At 39.2% G+C, this 19,060-nt stretch overlaps 3 protein-coding genes across 15 annotated transcripts; 1 reads left to right on the top strand and 2 right to left on the bottom strand.

The window, feature by feature from the left end:
* The first annotated feature begins 7,907 nt into the window (after positions 1-7,907).
* Positions 7,908-12,709, top strand: LOC112273244 (myb family transcription factor EFM). 2 transcript variants are annotated; one of them, XM_024501740.3, is made up of 8 exons: positions 7,908-8,648; positions 9,292-9,563; positions 10,101-10,396; positions 10,675-11,057; positions 11,230-11,294; positions 11,422-11,498; positions 11,607-11,870; positions 12,167-12,709. In XM_024501740.3, exons 2-8 carry the CDS (start codon positions 9,350-9,352, stop codon positions 12,413-12,415), a joined length of 1,548 nt encoding a protein of 515 aa, XP_024357508.1. In that variant the 5' UTR covers positions 7,908-8,648; positions 9,292-9,349; the 3' UTR covers positions 12,416-12,709. The 2 variants fall into 2 exon arrangements, with proteins under 2 accessions (XP_024357508.1, XP_024357510.1); XM_024501742.3 differs by having other exon boundaries at positions 7,913-8,648; positions 10,678-11,057.
* Positions 12,710-13,234: 525 nt separating this feature from the next.
* LOC112273196 (uncharacterized) lies at positions 13,235-16,010 on the bottom strand. 10 transcript variants are annotated; one of them, XM_073529488.2, is made up of 3 exons: positions 15,334-16,010; positions 13,924-14,381; positions 13,235-13,762 (listed from the first exon to the last, which is right to left on the bottom strand). In XM_073529488.2, the coding sequence occupies exons 2-3, from the start codon at positions 14,158-14,160 to the stop codon at positions 13,409-13,411; spliced, it is 591 nt and encodes a 196-aa protein (XP_073385589.1). In that variant the 5' UTR covers positions 14,161-14,381; positions 15,334-16,010; the 3' UTR covers positions 13,235-13,408. The 10 variants fall into 10 exon arrangements, with proteins under 10 accessions (XP_073385589.1, XP_090101370.1, XP_090101372.1 ...); XM_090245244.1 differs by having other exon boundaries at positions 15,306-15,503; XM_090245246.1 differs by having other exon boundaries at positions 14,060-14,381; positions 15,334-15,473.
* A 154-nt stretch (positions 16,011-16,164) lies between these two features.
* LOC112273246 (phosphatidylcholine:diacylglycerol cholinephosphotransferase 1-like) lies at positions 16,165-18,496 on the bottom strand. Of its 3 annotated transcripts, none has more exons than XM_024501748.3 (4): positions 18,258-18,496; positions 17,447-17,933; positions 16,907-17,044; positions 16,165-16,723 (listed from the first exon to the last, which is right to left on the bottom strand). In XM_024501748.3, exons 2-4 carry the CDS (start codon positions 17,906-17,908, stop codon positions 16,373-16,375), a joined length of 951 nt encoding a protein of 316 aa, XP_024357516.1. In that variant the 5' UTR covers positions 17,909-17,933; positions 18,258-18,496; the 3' UTR covers positions 16,165-16,372. The 3 variants fall into 3 exon arrangements, with proteins under 3 accessions (XP_024357516.1, XP_024357514.1, XP_090101367.1); XM_024501746.3 differs by having other exon boundaries at positions 18,460-18,496; XM_090245241.1 differs by having other exon boundaries at positions 17,447-17,841; positions 18,460-18,496.
* Positions 18,497-19,060: the final 564 nt, after the last annotated feature.

Here is a 19,060-nt window from a genome sequence, read left to right as displayed (position 1 = left end):
AAAAATTAAGAAAAGAGAAGGTAGAACTCTCAAAATCAACAAGAAGGTGTTGCTGCCTTAGAATCCTAGAATGCTCTCTTTATGAGTAAACTACTGATTTTATTCTTTGATCACTTTCAACTTCACTTATAAGACTTCTCACAAGTCTTACACACTATCAAAAACTCTCATACAAGCTTTTTCACTCTTTTATCACCTCTAATATCTCATAACACCTCTTATAACTATAAGAAGGTCTATTAAGAACTTAAGCACATGAAAATTCAATGTTAGTGTATCAATGAGGTAGGACAGCAAAGAAACATATGACTATTATTCTAAAATAACATTTTGAAGTGTATAACAATTTCCAAGACCATGAATGTACTTAACAATAAGTAAGTGCATAACTACATTAAGAACTAGATGGAAAAAGAGATTTAGAAGATACCAAACTCTAACATCAGCAATAACCATAAGATCTACTCCTTATAACAACAAAACAACTTCAAAGCACTTCAAAACTCACAACTAAAGGTGAGTGGGTCCATAACCTATTGAAGAAATATAACTTTGAAGTCACAACATATAGCATCAGTTAGGTTGTACACAAATAGAGTATGGAGTAAGATGTCTCTCACTTCCAACACCCAATACTTATAGAATGTGGTTGGTGCCCCACTGTGAGCCCAAAAGTTGGTTCACATTATTGGTTAAACTAAAAAAATCTAAAAAAAATGAAGATTTTGATTATGTTTTGTTATAATAAGTTAGTTATAGACATTAATGTTAGTGGCTTATTGATGATTAGTAGTGGAAAGAAAAATCAAGGGAGAAGGAAGTGGTGGGAAAGATAAGAAAAAGAGCCAAAAGAAAAAAAAAACAAAAACAAAAAGGCCAAGAAGAAAGAAGGAAGAAGATGAAGAGGGACAAGGAGAAGAAGAAGAAAAAGGAGAAGAAAATAATTAGAAGTAAATTTATTGTGATGGGTTTGTCAAATTGTTGGTTCTTAATGATCTAGAACTTAGATTTGGGTGTATGAATAGTCAAACTTGATGTTTAAATATGTTTTAAACACATTGGTGGAGTTAGTTTTGTCAAAAAACGCTTCGAATTGGAGATTTTGGGCATGTCCAGCACTAAAATCGGGTTTAGGACTTAGGGTTAATGTGGGCCTTTGATCTTGATTAGAGTTGGTGGATTCGGATGGTGGAGATGTGGCCGCCACCCTTTGGTCTCTTCTTACTTGGATAAGAGGGTGGGGGTGGCCACACTCGCTCTCTCTCTCTCTTTTTTTTTTTTTGGGGCGAAGCCGTGCCAAATTGCATCCCCACGTACCCTTGTTTCTATAGAGCTGCAATTGCACAGCTGTAGTGTATTAGTTATCTGGAAATAGAACGTCAAATCTTACCAATACTTAGATCTTGTCGTTAGCTTCCTCGGGACAGTAGGCACGCTTTGTTTGGAGAGAAAACAAGAAAGTTGTGGTGGTTTTAGTGACAAGGAGGTCAGCTGCCGGCCAGATCTGGAGGTCCGACTTTGGAAGGCGAGTGTTGGCGGACAGTATTGAATTTGGAGCTGAAACTTTTGTGGGGGATGGTTCTTGTTGTCAGCTTTGCAAGGACTATTTGCACGCTTAGATTGAGTAAAGGCCAAGGAAGTTATGGTGGTTGGAGTGAAGAGGAGTCGGCCGTGGTGAAGATGTAGCACTCTGCCAACTCAAGCTACTTTGGAAGGTCATATCTTGGAATTCACTCAAGATTTTCAAGAAAAAATTGTTGGAGGTGATGCGGCTTTAATTCTAGTTTCTGGAATGCTAAAGCATATGCATTGCACAACTGGAATGGAGAAAGGGCAAGGGTTTTTGTGGCCAGGGGTGCTCTGACTAGGCCGAGAAAGTCAGGCAACTTTGAGGCAAGATTTCTCTTAGCTTAATTGTTGTTTTGCATTGAATTTTGTTGGAGGACAAGCGCTTGTAAGTCTACTTTCTAAAATAGCAAAGCTTGTTGTAAACAAGTTAGTGATGCAACCATTGTAGTGGAATTCGTGCAAGGGGGTTGCTACCATGACTTGAAAGGTGGCGACTTCTAATTTTCTTTAATTTTTAGGATGAATCTTGGATGAATTAGGTCAATTGCACGAATTGTCAGTTGGATGATAAGTTGACTTATGGTTGGATGAATGAATCTTTAGATGAAAATTAGATGAACAAACTTTGAATGAATGAATGTTATAGGATGAATGAGATTTAAGGGATGGATGATTGATGAAGGGAAATTTAGGATGAATGAACTTAGGGTTTCTGGATGAACTTAGGGTTTTTGGATGAACTTAGGATTTTTGGATGAACTTAGGGTTTATGAATGAACTTAGGGTTTATAAAAATTGCGTGTGAGTGAAGTTAATCCACTTGACTACTAAACGCAATTAAGGGTGGAGGAATTTAGCTCACACCTACAAAATAACTTCCTTTCATTGATTTTTACACACATGATCCTTGGTCCTAAGATCCTTTGGTATCTAACGTACCTCAAGGGTATCCTATGGTCCTTGGATCCTTTGGCATCTTACTAACCACAAAGGTCTCCTATGCCAAACACTAATTACTCTTACATTGTTTATGGATATTCCCTAGTTCTTACTTTGTCCTCTTGACTTAGACTCTTGATCCTTGACCTCATCCTATATCCATAGGATGTTCTTTCTATACACCAAGAGTCAACTCTTTGATCATTAGCAACTTTCCTTAGGTAATATCCTCCACAAGGTAATTTATTCTACTTTCACTTTTACTTCAATAATTTTTGGCAATAGTCATTCTAGTTCAATATCATCTTTGAGTGACTTTTCATTTTTTTTTAGTGATACGAGAGTATATTGAAGATTTTCTTTCTTTGAGATTCATGTCTTTAACACATATAAAATCTAATTGCATATATATATATATATATATATATATGTATATAATCAAATATTTCAACCAAATTTTATAAAAATCAATAAAAGAGTATATTTCAAAAAACTACTATTCTATAATATTTTTATATTGATAAAAATATAAATAGGATAAAATTTAGATATTATACATGGCTGATAACTAAGCTAAAATAAAAATGATATTAGTAAAGATAAACGATCCAATTTTTTTTTTAATTTAAACAATAAATTTTAAAAGTTAATCAAAAAAATATTTCTTTTCTTTAGACTTGTCAAAATTGTAGCAAAACTCGATAATGATTTATGATTTATAGTAATTGTAGTAAATATTTTTAAATAAAATTAAAATTTATTTATGTTAGTTTCATAAAAATATATTAACATAGTTATTAAAAATTTAGATAAATGTAAGAAAATTTGATATTATTCTAATATCTATTTCATTTATATCAAAAAATATAGTTTTTAATAATTTATTATAAGAATTATATTATTTAAGTAAATGAATTAAATACATAACACTTATAATTTTTTATATTAAGTAATTATAAAAGATTATATTTGAATAAAAATAATTTTTTTTGATTAGATTTTTTAAATCATAAACTTAATATATCAAAGCTTAATCATTTAAAAGAATTAAAGAAATATTACATAAAAATAGACTTATACCTTAACTTTAAATTTATATAAATTATAAAAATTAAACTATATAAACTAAAATATATATAAAAAATAAAATATTTAATTATATTTAATTAAATTATATAAATTCAGTATGTAAAATTAAATATGTACAATTAATTTATATACAGTATATACTAAAAATTGGATTATATAAATTAATTATAGTTTATTATGTGAAACTATATAAATTAATTATGATATTAAAACTATTCAATAATTGAATTATTATATGCAAAAGAGATTTTTTTCTATATATATATGTATATGTTGTTTTCAGCATTAAAGGCTCATCAAATATCTAATTGAAATTAGTCTTTGTTTATCTCAAGTTTTTATTCTTAAGAAAGATACATTTATTAATATTAAAAATGCATGACTTTTATTTTTAGTTTTAAAAATATTTTATTTAATTTATAAATCTACTTTTTTTTATTAACAACTTTAGATTTTCTAAATTATGCATCAATATTTAATTGTGTGTTTTATTATTTAAATTAAATATATCAGTAAACTTTAATCTTATTTTGTATTATTTAATTCCTTTTTGTTAATTTCAATTTTTATAAATTAAAAACTATAAAAATGTTATTGTTAAATCCAAGGATCAACCAGATTTGTAATTAATTTTTTTCAATATATTATAGCAGTAACAATGGAAGTTCTAATACAACAAGATGTCAATTACAGGTAGTTTTGGGTAATATCTGTTTTGCATTATAATTAATATAAACATAAAAAATAATTAAAAATATATGATTTCATTTTTATTTATAAAAAAATAAGATTTTTGATTAATTTATGATTTTATCACAATTTTTTTGATATATTAATTATCTTTTAAAAATATAGAAAATTAGGAATACAAAAAATGTGATTGATTAGACACAAGCAATTGTTAGGTATGGGCAAAAGCTTTTGCAATTAAATACAAGTTTTTAAATTTAAAGATTTTCCTATTCTTTAACATTTCCAATTAGGCTGCAACTATAATTAGGCACAAAAGAGCATCACTTGCATTTAATTATAATTTAAAATAATAGACAATTAAATGAATTACAATAAACTAAAAACAATTAGGAGATGGATTGTTCAAACTACAATAGAATAAAAAAAGAATTGTACGCTGAAAAAAAGAAGAAGAAGAAAGATAATTGTTTGGTAATACATTCTTTTTGTAATGCTTTGAATGAAAAACTATTATTGTAATAATAGATACAAGAAATAAAAAATTGAATCAACTAATTAATATAATATTATATTAATGTTGATTTATAATTGCTATATATCAGTTATCATTGATATTTTTATCAAATGGATGCATCTAGTACAATAGATTTATATTTTGATTAGATTTTTGAGTTATGAAATAAATATAAAGATAAGTTATGTTAAAGTATTATTTCTTGCCTAAGTTGAATTAAGTTGCTTCTTGGACAAAATATTTATATATTATAAATTGCATAAAAAAGTTATTTTTATTTTATTTTATTTTAGTTTATTTAATTTGTACTTAATTGTTTTTTGAGGTATGTATTGAAACCAATTAAGGAATCGCAAAGTGGTGTTTAAATAGTTTGATTGATCAATGTAATCTAATTGTTCTATCATTTAGGTTTTGTAACATTACATTATTTTTTTTTGAGGCTTTTAGGAAGAATTTTGTCTATACAAAATATATTGATGTATGGTTAAAAAATAAAATAAAACGTATATTCTAATATTGTTTTGCATTAATGAGTATACAGTGCAAAATATATTACCTAAAATAGAAACCATATACAGATTTTGTTACTAAATTCTTCTTTTGGAGGTTTATGTGATATGTATATATATATATATATATATATTGATTTTTTTAATTGATACATAAATGTGTCTACTAGAATTTAATAATATGATTTTATACTAACTTTTTTATAGATAAATTATAACTTATATGACATAATTAGTAAATGTACCATATTAGAATTACAATCATTAAAATCAATTATTCTTCTCAAATTTTAAGAAATATTTTTAGCTTATTTATATAAATATGTTAACAAATTCGAAATAGGTAAAAATAATGTAATGATATGAATTTAATACTTTATTTATAGATGTAATCATATTTTTGATATTAAATATGGTCTTTACTTTTGTTATTTGTTTGGAGATATGAAAGTACGAGTCAGATAAAAATTAATAAAATATTAATTACAATAAAAATCTCTGAAAGCATGTGTAATTATGAAAAATGGAGTTTATGAACCTAAACAATATTTTTTCTTTTCTTTTTTTCTTTTTCACAAGTAATGTTTTAAAAACCTTTGCATAAAATATTCATAGTTTGAAAATTAATGACAAGTGAGGGATTGACTGGAGACTGCTCTAGGGTAGTGTACCTTATTTTAAGGCGACATGTTTTAAGATTGTTTTTTTTTTTTGTTTTGTGTTTTGTGTTTATTTTATTTTATTTTATTTTATGTTATTTTTTGTATAAGAGTTGGGAAGTGAGTGAAAGGGTTTGGAGGTCAAGTCTTCGACGTATGGAATAATGCAGTAGATGGACAGTATGTACCATAGTATTAAAGTCATCCATGGATGGGGTAGGAGAGGCTGGGAATGAGTGGGGGGCATAAGTACTACAGCCGCAGTCTCACCCTCTTTCTTCTTCCTCTACAGTCCCCCCTAAGTTGAAATAATGTGCCATAGTTGAATCCAGCCAGAATCCACACTCTTTTGTACATGTCTTAGGGAATTTGCAGATTGTTTGTCCTTCCTTGTGTTGTTGAATTTCAACTCCAATATGGTTTACAAATTGTGAAACAAGGATTAAAATAATGATTTCTATCAATCAATTGATGTTAAATTCCATCCCATCAAACACATACAGAAGATAAAGGTGAAACATTGTTGTGGTATTAGTGATAAAAGTATTCCATCCACAAGAAGAAGCCCAAGATTTGAATTTCGACTGTGATCAACTGTCTGGGTGCTTGGTCCTATGGAGGTTAAAGGAATTAGGGCATCTCCACAATAGGTAGACGAGGCAACAAAGGGGGTTGTGTAGGGTTAAGGTGAACTGGGTCACCACCATGGGCAGTAAATACACCTTACCTAGGATGGTGAATAGAGAAGGTAGGAGGTACATCTGCTAAGCAATTGGAGAATATTCCAGTGTGGAGAAGAGAATATGACTAGCACTAAGTCTCCAAATGTGTGGATATTAGGTATTGTCGGTTTGGATATGTAATTTTGGTTGCCAAATGGTTAATACTTGACCCCTAGTCCAGTGTGTACCTAATATAGTAATTCTTTAGTAATTCATAGCTGAGATCTAGAGTGAATGAGTGCAGTTGTTTAGTAGGTGAGGGAGCTGGAGTGATGGAAAAGAATCTTGGTTGCTGTCACATCACACCATCTCTCAACTGCTAATCCAAGTTACCCACCCTTATTTGTTTTTACTAACTTGCCCAATTCTTAAGTTAGGAATGGCTGTGGGTCTCCATCTGGTTAGTCATGAATCTTCTGCCACAGTATTAAAATTGCTGCTTCATTAGCCACCCTTAGTGACATCACATAGTTCCAATGACAAAGTGTGCCTTTGCAAGAGACTGCCAAGGCACAGTTGCAGCAGTCATGTGGAGATTGAGGAATGAATTGCTGCTGCTGCTGGGGGAGATGATTTTTGAAATCCAAAAGAGACCATGAAGAGAGGGCTGATACAGTATCCAGAATATTGCAAAGGAAGATGACAACATAATGAGAGAGAGAGGCTGGTAAGTTGACAAGGAGAGTAAAAGAGAGAGAGGATGGGGGAGAGTGGGGGGGGGGGGGAGTCACGCAGAAGGCGTTCACGAGGGAAGGGAGGGAGGGAGGGGGGTACTTGGCTTAATGATGGAAGCACCACGGAGATGGCTCTTAGATAATCCCACCAAACATTAAATCGGAAGGAAGGAAGGGGAGTAAGGAACAAGGGCAGGGACGGAGGGAGTCAGTCAGAGATCGAAGACGCGTGCCTCCCTCCGGGAATATGCACAGAACGAATCCCAAGGATCCGATCAACTGCAGCTCAGCTGCCTTAGAAGAAGGAAAAGAAAAGATAGAGAGAAGGAGAGAGAAGAAAGAGAGACATAGGGAAGGAAGGAAGGAAGGAAGCGGGGGAAAGAAGGAAAGGGAAGGGGAGAGACGGGGGGGGGGAGGATCTGAGGAGTGGGGGATCAAGAATCTTCCCCCAGGATCATGCTTCCCTTGCCGGCTGCCTGCCTGACTGCCTGCCTGCACTTCACTAGCACTCTCACTCACTCTCTCACTCTCTTACTCACTCTCCCACGACACCATCCCCCCTCCCCCTCTCTCTCTCTCTCGCACTTCCCTCCCTCCCCGTTCTTCTGTGGCCTTCTCTCTCTTCTCTCGAGCCTCCCGGATCTTCATCATCGGACAATTTCGTTCGGTGTATCTCTCCACCTCGTTTCTCTGCCCTTTCTTGGCTAAGCTCCGATCTTCCTCCTGCTTCTCATCATCGTTGCTCATACGGTCTCCTCCCTCACTTGCACTCGTCGTCTTCCATTCCCATTGTGAAGTCTCTACCTTTTCTCGCTTCTTCTCGCATTCCCATCCTTGGGTCCTGCGCTGAGTCTGCGTCCCTGCACCAGGACAGCCCACCTCTGCTTGGGCCCTGTACCCACTCCCTCCCGCCCATTTTCTTTTCCCATTCGTCATTTGCGTCCTCATCACTCAATGCCCGTCGTCTCGTTTCTGTCCCCGCTACTTCATGTTGCTTCATTTTGTCGCGTATCGGTGTATTGAGAATGAATATTCGCTGTTCCACCATTCCGCTGGCTTAGGGGAGACTATGGTTTAGTCCAGTTTACCACAAGTGCAGCAGTTTTCTGATGATGGTCCAGACGTGAGGTATCCGAAGTTGATGACGCTTGTTTATTCAAATTGAAGACTGACCGAAAAGATCAAATCATGACCTCGTGTTGCTGTAGTTTCGAAATGGTGGCTGTAAAGACTTATTACTTGCAGGAGACGTCACCTTCCGCTGCATTTATCTTCAGGTGCAACTCGCTTCTATACTTGCATGTTCACCGGCACGAAGTATATTTGCAGACTCTTTTAATTATTTTAGTTGATTGTAGGTACGAAGTACAATACCATTTCAAACATAAGATGAGCTGCAAAATATTTCATCGAAGCTGATATGAGATTTTGCTATGACTGGGTGAATTGAATTTTGATCCTTAAAGAGCATGACAGGGTTATGAGCATTTTGAAGTAGGTTTCAGTTATCTCCTCGTATATCGAAATTGTGTATTTCATACACAGGAACGTTTTCAATTCAATAATTAAATTTGGGTGCGAGTATGAATTACGGATAGTAGCGAATGAGTTCATGCTGAAGAAGGAAACAGGATTATTCACAATCGCTTCGTGTTTCCGAATAAGTTCACTGTCCTTTTTATATGGTTGGGACTCTTCGTGTGGCTTTGAGGAAGTCTTCGTCTTGCCATGGCCACTTAAAGCTTGAGCAAGAACTTCGCGCCTATAGCATGGTAGAAGTCAGTATTTGTTTCGTGTAATGCGCCCTCGGCAAGTTTTCAAGCTAAACCCTCGCTATTTCTTAGTAAAGTAGTTTTCAGATTATTTCGATGATGAAATAGTTCCACATTGAGTCGCTAAGGGGTTTTCGTCTGCAAACAGAGATTGAGAGTTTCGAAGTGCCAGGTGCGGAAAAGAGGATCCGGATATTCTTGCAGGCATGGGTTCACCAGCAAATCTCGCCTTAGGGCCCCAGGTGTCAACAATCACTTCGACCATTGAGACTGCGTTGAACTGTACCGTTTCTGCTGATGGGCTCGAGGCGGATGAAATACAAAAAATTGCTGCGCATTTGCGTGCCCTCCAAGAGGAGAGGGGCAAAATCGAAGCGTTCAAGAGAGAGTTGCCACTTTGCATGCAGCTCCTTGACGAAGGTTGGTCATGATCTGTGAACCTTTTTCACTCTCAGTTTAGAACAAGTTGAATGGAACCCAACATATGATTTCACATTCAAGAATGTAAGCTTGTTTTGGTAGGCCAGGCGCTGTTATAGAAACTTAAAGTACGACTTCAGTTTTTTTTTTTTTTTTTTTTTTTTTTTTTTTTTTTTTTGGATATATTTTGCAAAAATGTATTCAATATTCGGAACCAAACTTCTGCTCGGGATGCCGCATATTCCTGGGGATGAATAATTATTTTGGAACATTGTTTCATATTTGGATTTTTCATAGTTGCAAAGCAGATTGGTGCCATTGATGCGGGGTAGTGTCTTCTGTATAATAAGGTGGATCTTGGAAACTGAGTCATTGACGCCAATGCTAGATTGACGACTAGGGTACTTTGTCATAAAGATTTTACTGTCTTTCCGTCTTTTAGTTGTGCAAAATTTGAACTGCAGTTTTGTGCATGTGGATGTGTGATTGCTTAGTGTATTACGCTCATAATCAACGTGAGTGGCCTCTCTTTTGCAGCCATTGAGACCGCAATAAACAAAGTGATGGTCGATCAGTGCTCACCCACAGCCAGCCTCCAGACCAGCGTGCTGGATGCACAAGATTCTGATTACGAGAGGCCGAAAAGAACGTTGGTCCTGGAGAATTTCATGCCATTGAAGCGACGGTGGGAAAAACAGTTAAAGGAAAAGATCTTTCAAAATGACGCAGGTAATAATTCCCAACAACACGAAGACAAGGTTGTCATTGGGAGGCCAGCATGGATGAAAGAAACTCAGCTATGGACTAAACAATCAGAAAGCATTGATTACGAGGTATTCTTTTTTCTTTCTCAGACCTGTTTTTTGGTGTTCGGCATTGCAAGTTTTTCTACTTGTGCCATGAAGGCGTGGAGTGGGTTGAAAACGTGTGCGGTTACTAGGAGTATTGTAAATTTTTTTTGTCTTTATGTGAGTTGAAGTCAACATCTACACCTATTCCGTATTGTTGCTCCTGACTGCGGTTGTGATAGGCATCCTTTCAGAGAAGATATTTTTGTCATCATGTGTGGAGCGGAATGAGGAACTGAATGTTTGTCTGTTTGCTGATTCAGAAGGCGTCACCTTCAAGAGGCTCCAGACGACAGGTGGAATTCAAATGTAGTGAACAAGACAGACCTCTGACAAGCTCTCGACTTCTTTTGAATTCAAAGGATCGGCAAGGAGGGGCTTTTGTTCCTTTCAATCGAGAGAAACAGTTACCCAGCCCCCCCTTTTCATCGCAGTCTACAGGACCTGCATCAGATGCAGCTGGCTTCAGTACCTCATCAGCAGTTCGTACTCCAAGTCGAATGGGCCACACAATTGAGAGTTTTGACATCGGAAGGGTGAATGGAAATGTTCATGTTCGAGATCATAGCTCAGATGCCCGAAATTCAATTGACCACTCCGTACAAACTAGAACTGGAGCTAACCAGCCACAGCGAAAGGCTCGAAGGTGATATTCTTTCCTCGTCGGATATCTCTTTCAAACGACGAAACGAGGATGGTTACTGGATTTTTAAGTGTTAGATGAAGCTGAAGTCTACAGCATGTTTTCTCTATCATATTTTGGCAATGGTGTGTCTAAGTTCTCTGTCAGCTGACTAAATGTGGTTATTGTGATATAGATGTTGGTCACCTGAGCTGCACCGTCGCTTTGTTAGTGCTCTACAGCAGCTTGGAGGTTCACAAGGTTTCTACATACTTTTGTTGGACAAAAATCACTGTACAAGTTGATAGGAATTTGACATATCTGTTTTCAGTACTGAAGTTGTAAGTTGAAGAACAATGGATCCTGACGCATTTTCGTGTTGTAACAGTTGCAACACCCAAACAGATCCGCGAGTTGATGAAAGTGGATGGCCTCACGAACGACGAAGTGAAGAGTCATCTGCAGGTGCTGATATTGATTTGACAGTCTAGTATTCTTGCTCTAACTGGCTTAGTGTTTCTTCCCTGTCTGCGTTGCAGTCCCAACTAACTCCCAAGTGATCTCTGGATTTAGAAATATCGTTTACACACAAGAAGACCAAGTCCATCGCCACCTAGTCCTTCACACGCGCCCCAGCTCGTAGTAGTCGGCTGGGTACGGCCGGAATTCACAGCAGTTGAGGGAGCAGCCTCACAAGCATCAACAGGAGACAATCCTCTGCCTGGTATTTCAAACGAATGCGTGCCGTCACAATCCACAGGACAGCCCCAGAAGCAGTCTCCTCCAAATTTTCAGAAACATTTGCCAGCAGTTTCTACCTCTCAGACCTCCTTGCGGGTAATACTTCTAATTCTCACCGTTTAAGATCTACTCTTGAATACCCTCAAAGACATGTGAGGAGAGCTAAGTTGAAATTAAAGTTTTGAATACATTGGGGGAATGTGGGTCGATTCATTATGCTAGCGAAAAATGGCTTCAGCCAAAGCATGTCTTAAGTCATAAATGTTAATGAGCGAATGACTCTCATGCAAACGTCTCTGGAATTTTATCATCTGGAAAAGTTTTTTTCTCATGGAAAGACTCTTGGCAGTGACATTTTTAAACAAGATAATCAAATATGTGACTTTCTGCAGGGACCCTCTCCTGTCGGAGTCGATTCCCCGCACTCCAGCAGTGATTCATACATCGACGAGTCTGATGACGAACAGGATGGAAATTGTACTAGTTCTGGTGAAAATGGAAGGCAGTACGAATGTAATGAAAAACCTTTGCAATCTGCTAGGGAGTCCAAGGGTAGCACAACATGTCTCGCTGATATTGACGCCACAATAAACCCCCAGATGAAGCTGCGTATCTTGAGGAAAACCAAAGCTGCAGCCTGATTATGTAATAACATTTGATCCAGCCATGTACAGCTTAAATTTTTCGTCGAAAGATTCTGTTGAAGAGAGGATTCTGTGCAGTTTCAGGCTGCCGCTGCCTTAATAACTGTAAATTTGAGTCGTGTAGCTCTGGTAATCAGACTACGTTTCAGTTTAATTTGAGAATATGCGATGCGCTGAGTGGTAGATAGCCTTGGAAAGTACTAGACTGTCTGATAAATACTTTGACTGCTTGTGTACTGCAAACTGTATCAAGACGAATATTTATTTAAAACTAACTCTGTTTACTCGAAATGGAACATCTGTACCAAAAGCAATGATACGCTACGATATGTTTTGTGAAGTTGACGATGAGATAGCGGCCAGGGTGCACAGGCGCACGATACGTGCTAAACGGAATGTGATAAGGATTGTGTTGAAGAGTGGTTTTAATGTAAATTTTATGCGGATAATTATGCATGATTTTGCATGGGATTATCGCAGGGCAAGGTTGGAAGATATCTTTGGTCAATTTAAGAAAGTTAGCTAAGATCAATTTGAGATTAAAACAATTTTAAGAGTGCAATTATTAACAGGAAAGTTTTCCCAGCACTCTTCCATTCATATTCGTAGTGAGTTAGCCATTAAGCAAGGTTTGCAAAGGCGCTTATAGAACTTGTCCTGCATCATGTTGACCTATGTTGGTGGGAATGTGACACACACAGCCTAAACTCTGCAGCCCATTCTGACACTAGAGGATTCAACCGGCACCGAATATGCCTGAACCATCAGTAAGAGGTGTGATTTGGCGGGATCTTTGACTACAGTGACAAAGTCAGGTTTGAAAATACACGTCAAGGTGAAAGAACATTTAATCTCTGATGCAATAAATTAAACACGCTTTGTCCGCGGTACGACTTGGTCTAACATTAATGAAGTGGTCCCTACGTAGTGGTTATGTAAAGTAGTACATAGAGTCGGCAAGCATCGCAGTTTGAGATGCGGTATTCCTTATTAGCAGCTCTCCACCTCAGGATTGACAGAAGAGAAATTGGTGGAGTTATAGTTGGTAAAGAATTTATACTGATACACCAAATGTGGAACTGAAGGCTGAAATGTCTGAGGCTCCACATTCAGCATCTGCTTCAAAATCTGCGCATTCTCTGGGATCGTGCTCAGAATGATCTTTCCTCCGTCTTTGAGCAACAGAAGGGTTGCCTCAGCATACTTCGCCCACACCTCCGATGTGACGAAGGGGGGATCAATCACCACACAGTCGAACTCGTGGTGCATTTTAACCTCTATCTGCGTGGGCTGATTGTAGTTCCAGTTCACAAAGTTGGAGTGTTTCTCCCATTGTATATCCACCTGCTTATCACATATGATTCGCCCCGTTAAATGCTGTAAACTAGTTACGCAGTCCAAATTAGCCAATCTATGAAACAAAGAAACACTGATGCATCCTTTATTTATTCTATTCCAAAATGACCTATTCTAATTGCACACAAAGTGGTAGGAAACATATTTACATCGAAAAAGAAGCTGCGTTGTTTTATTTCTTGGTTGTCGAGGGAGAACCACACGCTAGGGGTTGATAAGAAAGCAACTTTGGTGGCATGTTCCTCGATTTCCTTGGTTAGCATGGCTATGGTACTGGGAGCATACCAGTACTGATTGAGCTCCCATTTCTCCCGTGTTCTGGCCAAGAATCTGTTCTTGCGAGGAATATCCATCACTGAGGCTACTGGTTCATTCGGAGAATCCATCAAGATCTGACGCTACCGAAAAGGTAGCAACGCCGTTGTCGATGAATGTTCTCGAATTTAAGTTCCCTATGTTATTGAGAAGAGCTCAGCAATTTGGCGATAGCCGATGCATCCACAGTAATTCTTCCTGCACCATCAGCATGCTTCTTAGCAATCAGGATTGTCGCGCTGCCAACATCCATGACTTGAAGAGGTAAAAGCAGGTGATCACATCCACCCCCCTGCAACCAGGAAGATAAGAATTTGCTTCAGTCCTTTTCACAAATGGAGTTACGCTCTCACGAAGTTGATCACTATGTCGCTTGCCACAAATAACTTAATAATGGGACTCTGTTGTAGCTACTGCCCACAACGGAAGCTGCTACTAAGATTCACCGCACCTGTGGATGCGAGATAGAACAAGACCAGTTGCACGTGAGTAATCTGTTTATATCGTTTCTGCTATATATCTCTACAGTACAATACCTAAAGAACTCAACCTCAACACCGCTAAGCAGCCAGTCGAGGCACTCGATGTGTGTCTCTCTCACTCGAAGGACCACAAACTCCCATTTCTCCATACACAGAGAATTCCAGAGCCGCAAGTTCTAAGACATTTAGCAGCGGCGGAATACACTAAGCGGCAGATTTTGAAACAGCAGCAGATGGTCCGTAATGATCTCAGGCATTGACAGAGAAATCACTACGAAATTTGACAAATCTTGCTTAAAGCTTACGCGCCTCTTCAACGCACAAGAAAATGCCAATAGAAGAGCACATACCTACCATGCACCTCCAGATCACATTTTTGCTACCCCTTGTAACGCTCAGATATCCTTAGGCTAGCAAATCAGAAGCTATAGAAAAGAATCCCACCCCATCAACAATACCCACACCACAAAAAAAAATGCCTAGAGCAACACCTCCGTACAAGAGTCGTCCAAAACATCCACACACAGCAAGAAGTGGCTTCTGGAGACGATCTTAGCCGTAGCCCACCAAACGGCGAAATATGGAAGGTGCAACACAAAAGGAGTATCAAAGATTGAAGTTCTACATTAAGACGTTCTGACTCCTGGGAAGTCGGCCATTTAACTGTGGGCAGTGGCGCTAGCCTCTGCCGTTTCTGATGCCAGCGAAAGAGAGGGAAGAGAAATTACACGAACCATTAAATAAGCAAAGCGAAGAAGCTACCTTCCATTGCGTGGCTTCGACCTACTTCATCTGCCGTTGGTGCTAGGTCACCAAGTCGGGAACTCATCGATCGCTAATACGCATCTCCTTTCTGTGACCTGACCTGCACAACTGTTCCAACTGATGGACGTGTGACACAGTTATCTGACGGAGTGAGCATATCTTCCACGGTGTAGGGTCCATCAATCAAACAACATAAGTTCTTAACCTACATCTCCTCAGTGATCAAAAATATTCTGGCGCAGTTGGCAGCATGTTCGCCCAGCATTAGCTCCAGAGGTTATTGACTCGTTCCTCGTTGGATGGCACTCCAACGGGAAGGTTCTATCGCGAAGTAATCAGCGTCATTAACACTGTAAACACCGCATGAATTGCTGTCACTGATGCCCGACAGGTATTGTCCGTCTTTAGACACAGTTCCAGGATTTCTAAGGCACTGCATTGGTTTAAAATACGACAATGTTTCCGGATCTGAGCAGTTGTGATGGCCACCTCTTTTTGTCCAAAATTCATGCGAACAATGCTCACTCAAGGGACTCGAATACCAACCCAGAGGACACTGCACTCAAAGAATGTCGACAAAACATACTACCAGTGATTTGTCATTGTAGAACAGACACTTTTTGACTGGACACAGCCTCGTTCTCGTGTCAGTTTGCTTTGTCACAGTTGCAGCAGTACTGGGCCAACTTGTACAAAGACAGGACCATGAACCATTAAGAGGATAAGACAGTCTGATGTGATCCGATTCATGAAGAGCATGGTAAATAAAGAGGTCGTGGGCAGGTGTTAGTCTTTAGAAGATTGGCTTCAACAGACTTAATCGATGTATGGCGCATGAAAAAAGGTCTTCATACTTAATCATAAAAGAGCGTATGTTTACACAAATATCAGGCCCGCACAATTGGAAAAAAAGAGAACGAGGTGGGGCAAAACGCGAAGGAACACGCTCTGCTGTGTTGACAGAGAGCAAACCCCATTGCAAGGTTTTCTGCTTTGATGTGTTGTCGATGGGGTTCGCGTAAGCTATCACGTACAATCATTTGTCAGATTTGGGATGGTCGGAATCACTGTGGTCAGCATCCGGGACTACGGCATTGGAAGACATCAAAATGACGCTTTTCATCCTTTCCTCGTACAAGCCAGCCACATAGTAACACGCCCAGCCTGCAAAAGCCCCAATCACAAGGTCTATAGTGTAATGACCCCGAGAGGCAAGGAGTCGCACCATTTGAAGCACATTCAGTGTGTCCATCAACAGAGCACCTCGCATCCGGTTCACATCCCGCAAGTCCAAGGAGCAAATAACGGAGGCTCCAACGTGCCCCGAAAAGAAGAGGAAAAACGAATAGTCACCAACTGGAAAGTCGACCGCAGAGTCGAGAAAGTCCTACCACAAAATACGTCGTCAAAACATGTAAACAAGAGTTTAGGAAATCGACTGAAACATTACGAGAAAAAGTTGCATAATATGCAAGCGAAGATACACAACTACGACAAAACGTAATTTATTTTAAATTAGATTGTAACGACTTGAAAATTTGAAGCGTAAGACTGCGGTTTGGAGGCATACCTTGGGAAGGGGAAGTTGAGTGGAGTAGCCGAGAAAGCCGCGGCTGCTGTACATGAATGCCGACGCAAGAGTGGGGCGAAATCGGCCCTCCACTGCCCACACCCACGCAATATATAAAATCTGGAACACCACCAGAACCTGCAGGTTTTTTGACCGTCAAATTAACTGGCCATGATCGCTCGAGCTTTAGAATCTATATATTTCAACAGCACATGATACTGCTACACAATGCAATGCAGTTGACTGTAACCCAGACTTAGTATTCAAACGTGCAAACTGATCACCAAATAGCAGCGAAATCGTTGTAGTTCCAAACCCTGCTACGTAATGGCTTAAAAAAACAAACCGCATAGTCCCTCTTCAAAGTCGTCCAGTGCAAGAGATAATATCCACTCATGCAGGCAATTCCGGAGTTTACGTGCAATGAAGAAGACCAATAATTCATCCCAATCAAAAAAATTATCACAGAAACTCGTTTTTATTCTGACCCATTGTGCAGTATACTGGTCGAATGGAATGATTAGAGCGGCATGAACTCACCGTATTAGCCGCAGCAAGCAAGTGATGCCAACTAGTGTTCTCCTTCAAAAACTTGTGCAAGCGATCAGTAACTACGAAACCAGCGTCGTAAGCCTCGCCCCCAGGCGCCACCATAGTCAGGTTGTACTCCAACGGTACCATCAGTGGCCACAGGATTGATAACAAGATGAGCAATGGATGCGCCTGGACAATACGGCAGAGCTTGGCTGGTCTCCAGCTTAGGAATGCTGGCGAAAATCTGTGCTTGGATGTGAATCGTTTTCCGACTGCATCCATTGGTCGCTTAGGTTGAGGCCTGGAGTTCAGCGACATAGATTTGGAAACTCTTTTCACTGCTCCCTCGCACATGCTGCGCGATCCCGGCGCAATCCCCTGGATCGAAACAAAACTATCTCCTGCACGTTCTTCAGTGTGATTTGAATTTAAGAATACGGAGCCACTGTTTTCCGCTAATACGCGCATAGCGCTTACATTGATTCTGCAATTTCTGAACGCAGAGAGGAACAACGGAGCACACATAAATACAGGACTAAATCAGATGAATCTATCATTCGGTCATACATGATTAAGATGAGTGTCTCTCAAAAATGAGAACTAAAACGACGAGAAGACATTTAATGCAGGGCACACACTAAAACTTGAATACGTTCACTTAGAGAATAAAGTACTAATTCTTAGAGTAGAAAACCAAGTGAGAAAGAAGAAAAAACTAGACATGAGGACCCATCCACGTGTGACAGAAACCGAACTGACGCCGCACACACTCCCCTCCCCTGGAAACGGACAGCAATCAATGACTTGGTCTGCACACCTCGCAAGGACGTTACTCTGTATATTCAGGACCAATAAATCGACGAAGCGAAAGTAAAACTGCTTGACAAATCGTGACCTTGACAGGCGGACACCAAGAACAAGCCAGGGCTACCAGAGCATGCCCCATGCAAAATCCCAGAATGCGATCTGAGGTCATCCAAGCAAGCCAAGCCCAACACGAGAATCGACAGGATACTCACATTGATTATTCCGCGAAAAATGAAGACGAGAATCAGGAGGAGAAAAGGGGAGAGAGGGAGAGGGAAAAGAATGAGTTATGCAGGCTCATGTGATGTATCGACGGAGCGGAGTAGCAGTAGCACATCAGTGGATGCGACAGCAAGGGGGGGAAGAGGGTTGGGGTGGGGGCGGGGGCAGGGGCAGGGGAGGAGGGGCACAGGAATCATGTGACCCAAAGGGGGGATGTGGGAGTGGGAGTGGGAGAGGCAGAGTGAATGGAAAGCGAGGGTGATGGAGTCCAATGAACTTTCTGTCCTCCTGCACACTCCCCCCAAATCCCGCTGCCCGGCCATCGTCGTCTGGACTAGTTTCAGTCCGAGACGGGACGAGACCAGACTAGACGAGGCGAGCCCCGCATGCCACCCACCACCCGAGGGCCATTTCAAGCTTGTGTCTAGTCCAACTGGGGTGGCGTTGCTGTCGGATCTTTGCAGCCACACCCGACCCCGTCTGTCTGTTAGCCCCGATTTTCTGCCTTGGCCTCTCCGCCCGCTCCTGCCCCATCGCCATCATGCTTGCTGACATCACGAGATTCAGCCCTTGACGGCTAGATATGCGCAG

Source organism: Physcomitrium patens, chromosome 20 (genome assembly GCF_059467195.1).
Source record: "Physcomitrium patens ecotype Gransden chromosome 20, ASM5946719v1, whole genome shotgun sequence".
Classification (NCBI taxonomy): domain Eukaryota; kingdom Viridiplantae; phylum Streptophyta; class Bryopsida; order Funariales; family Funariaceae; genus Physcomitrium; species Physcomitrium patens.
This window is presented reverse-complemented; position numbering and strand designations above follow the sequence as displayed.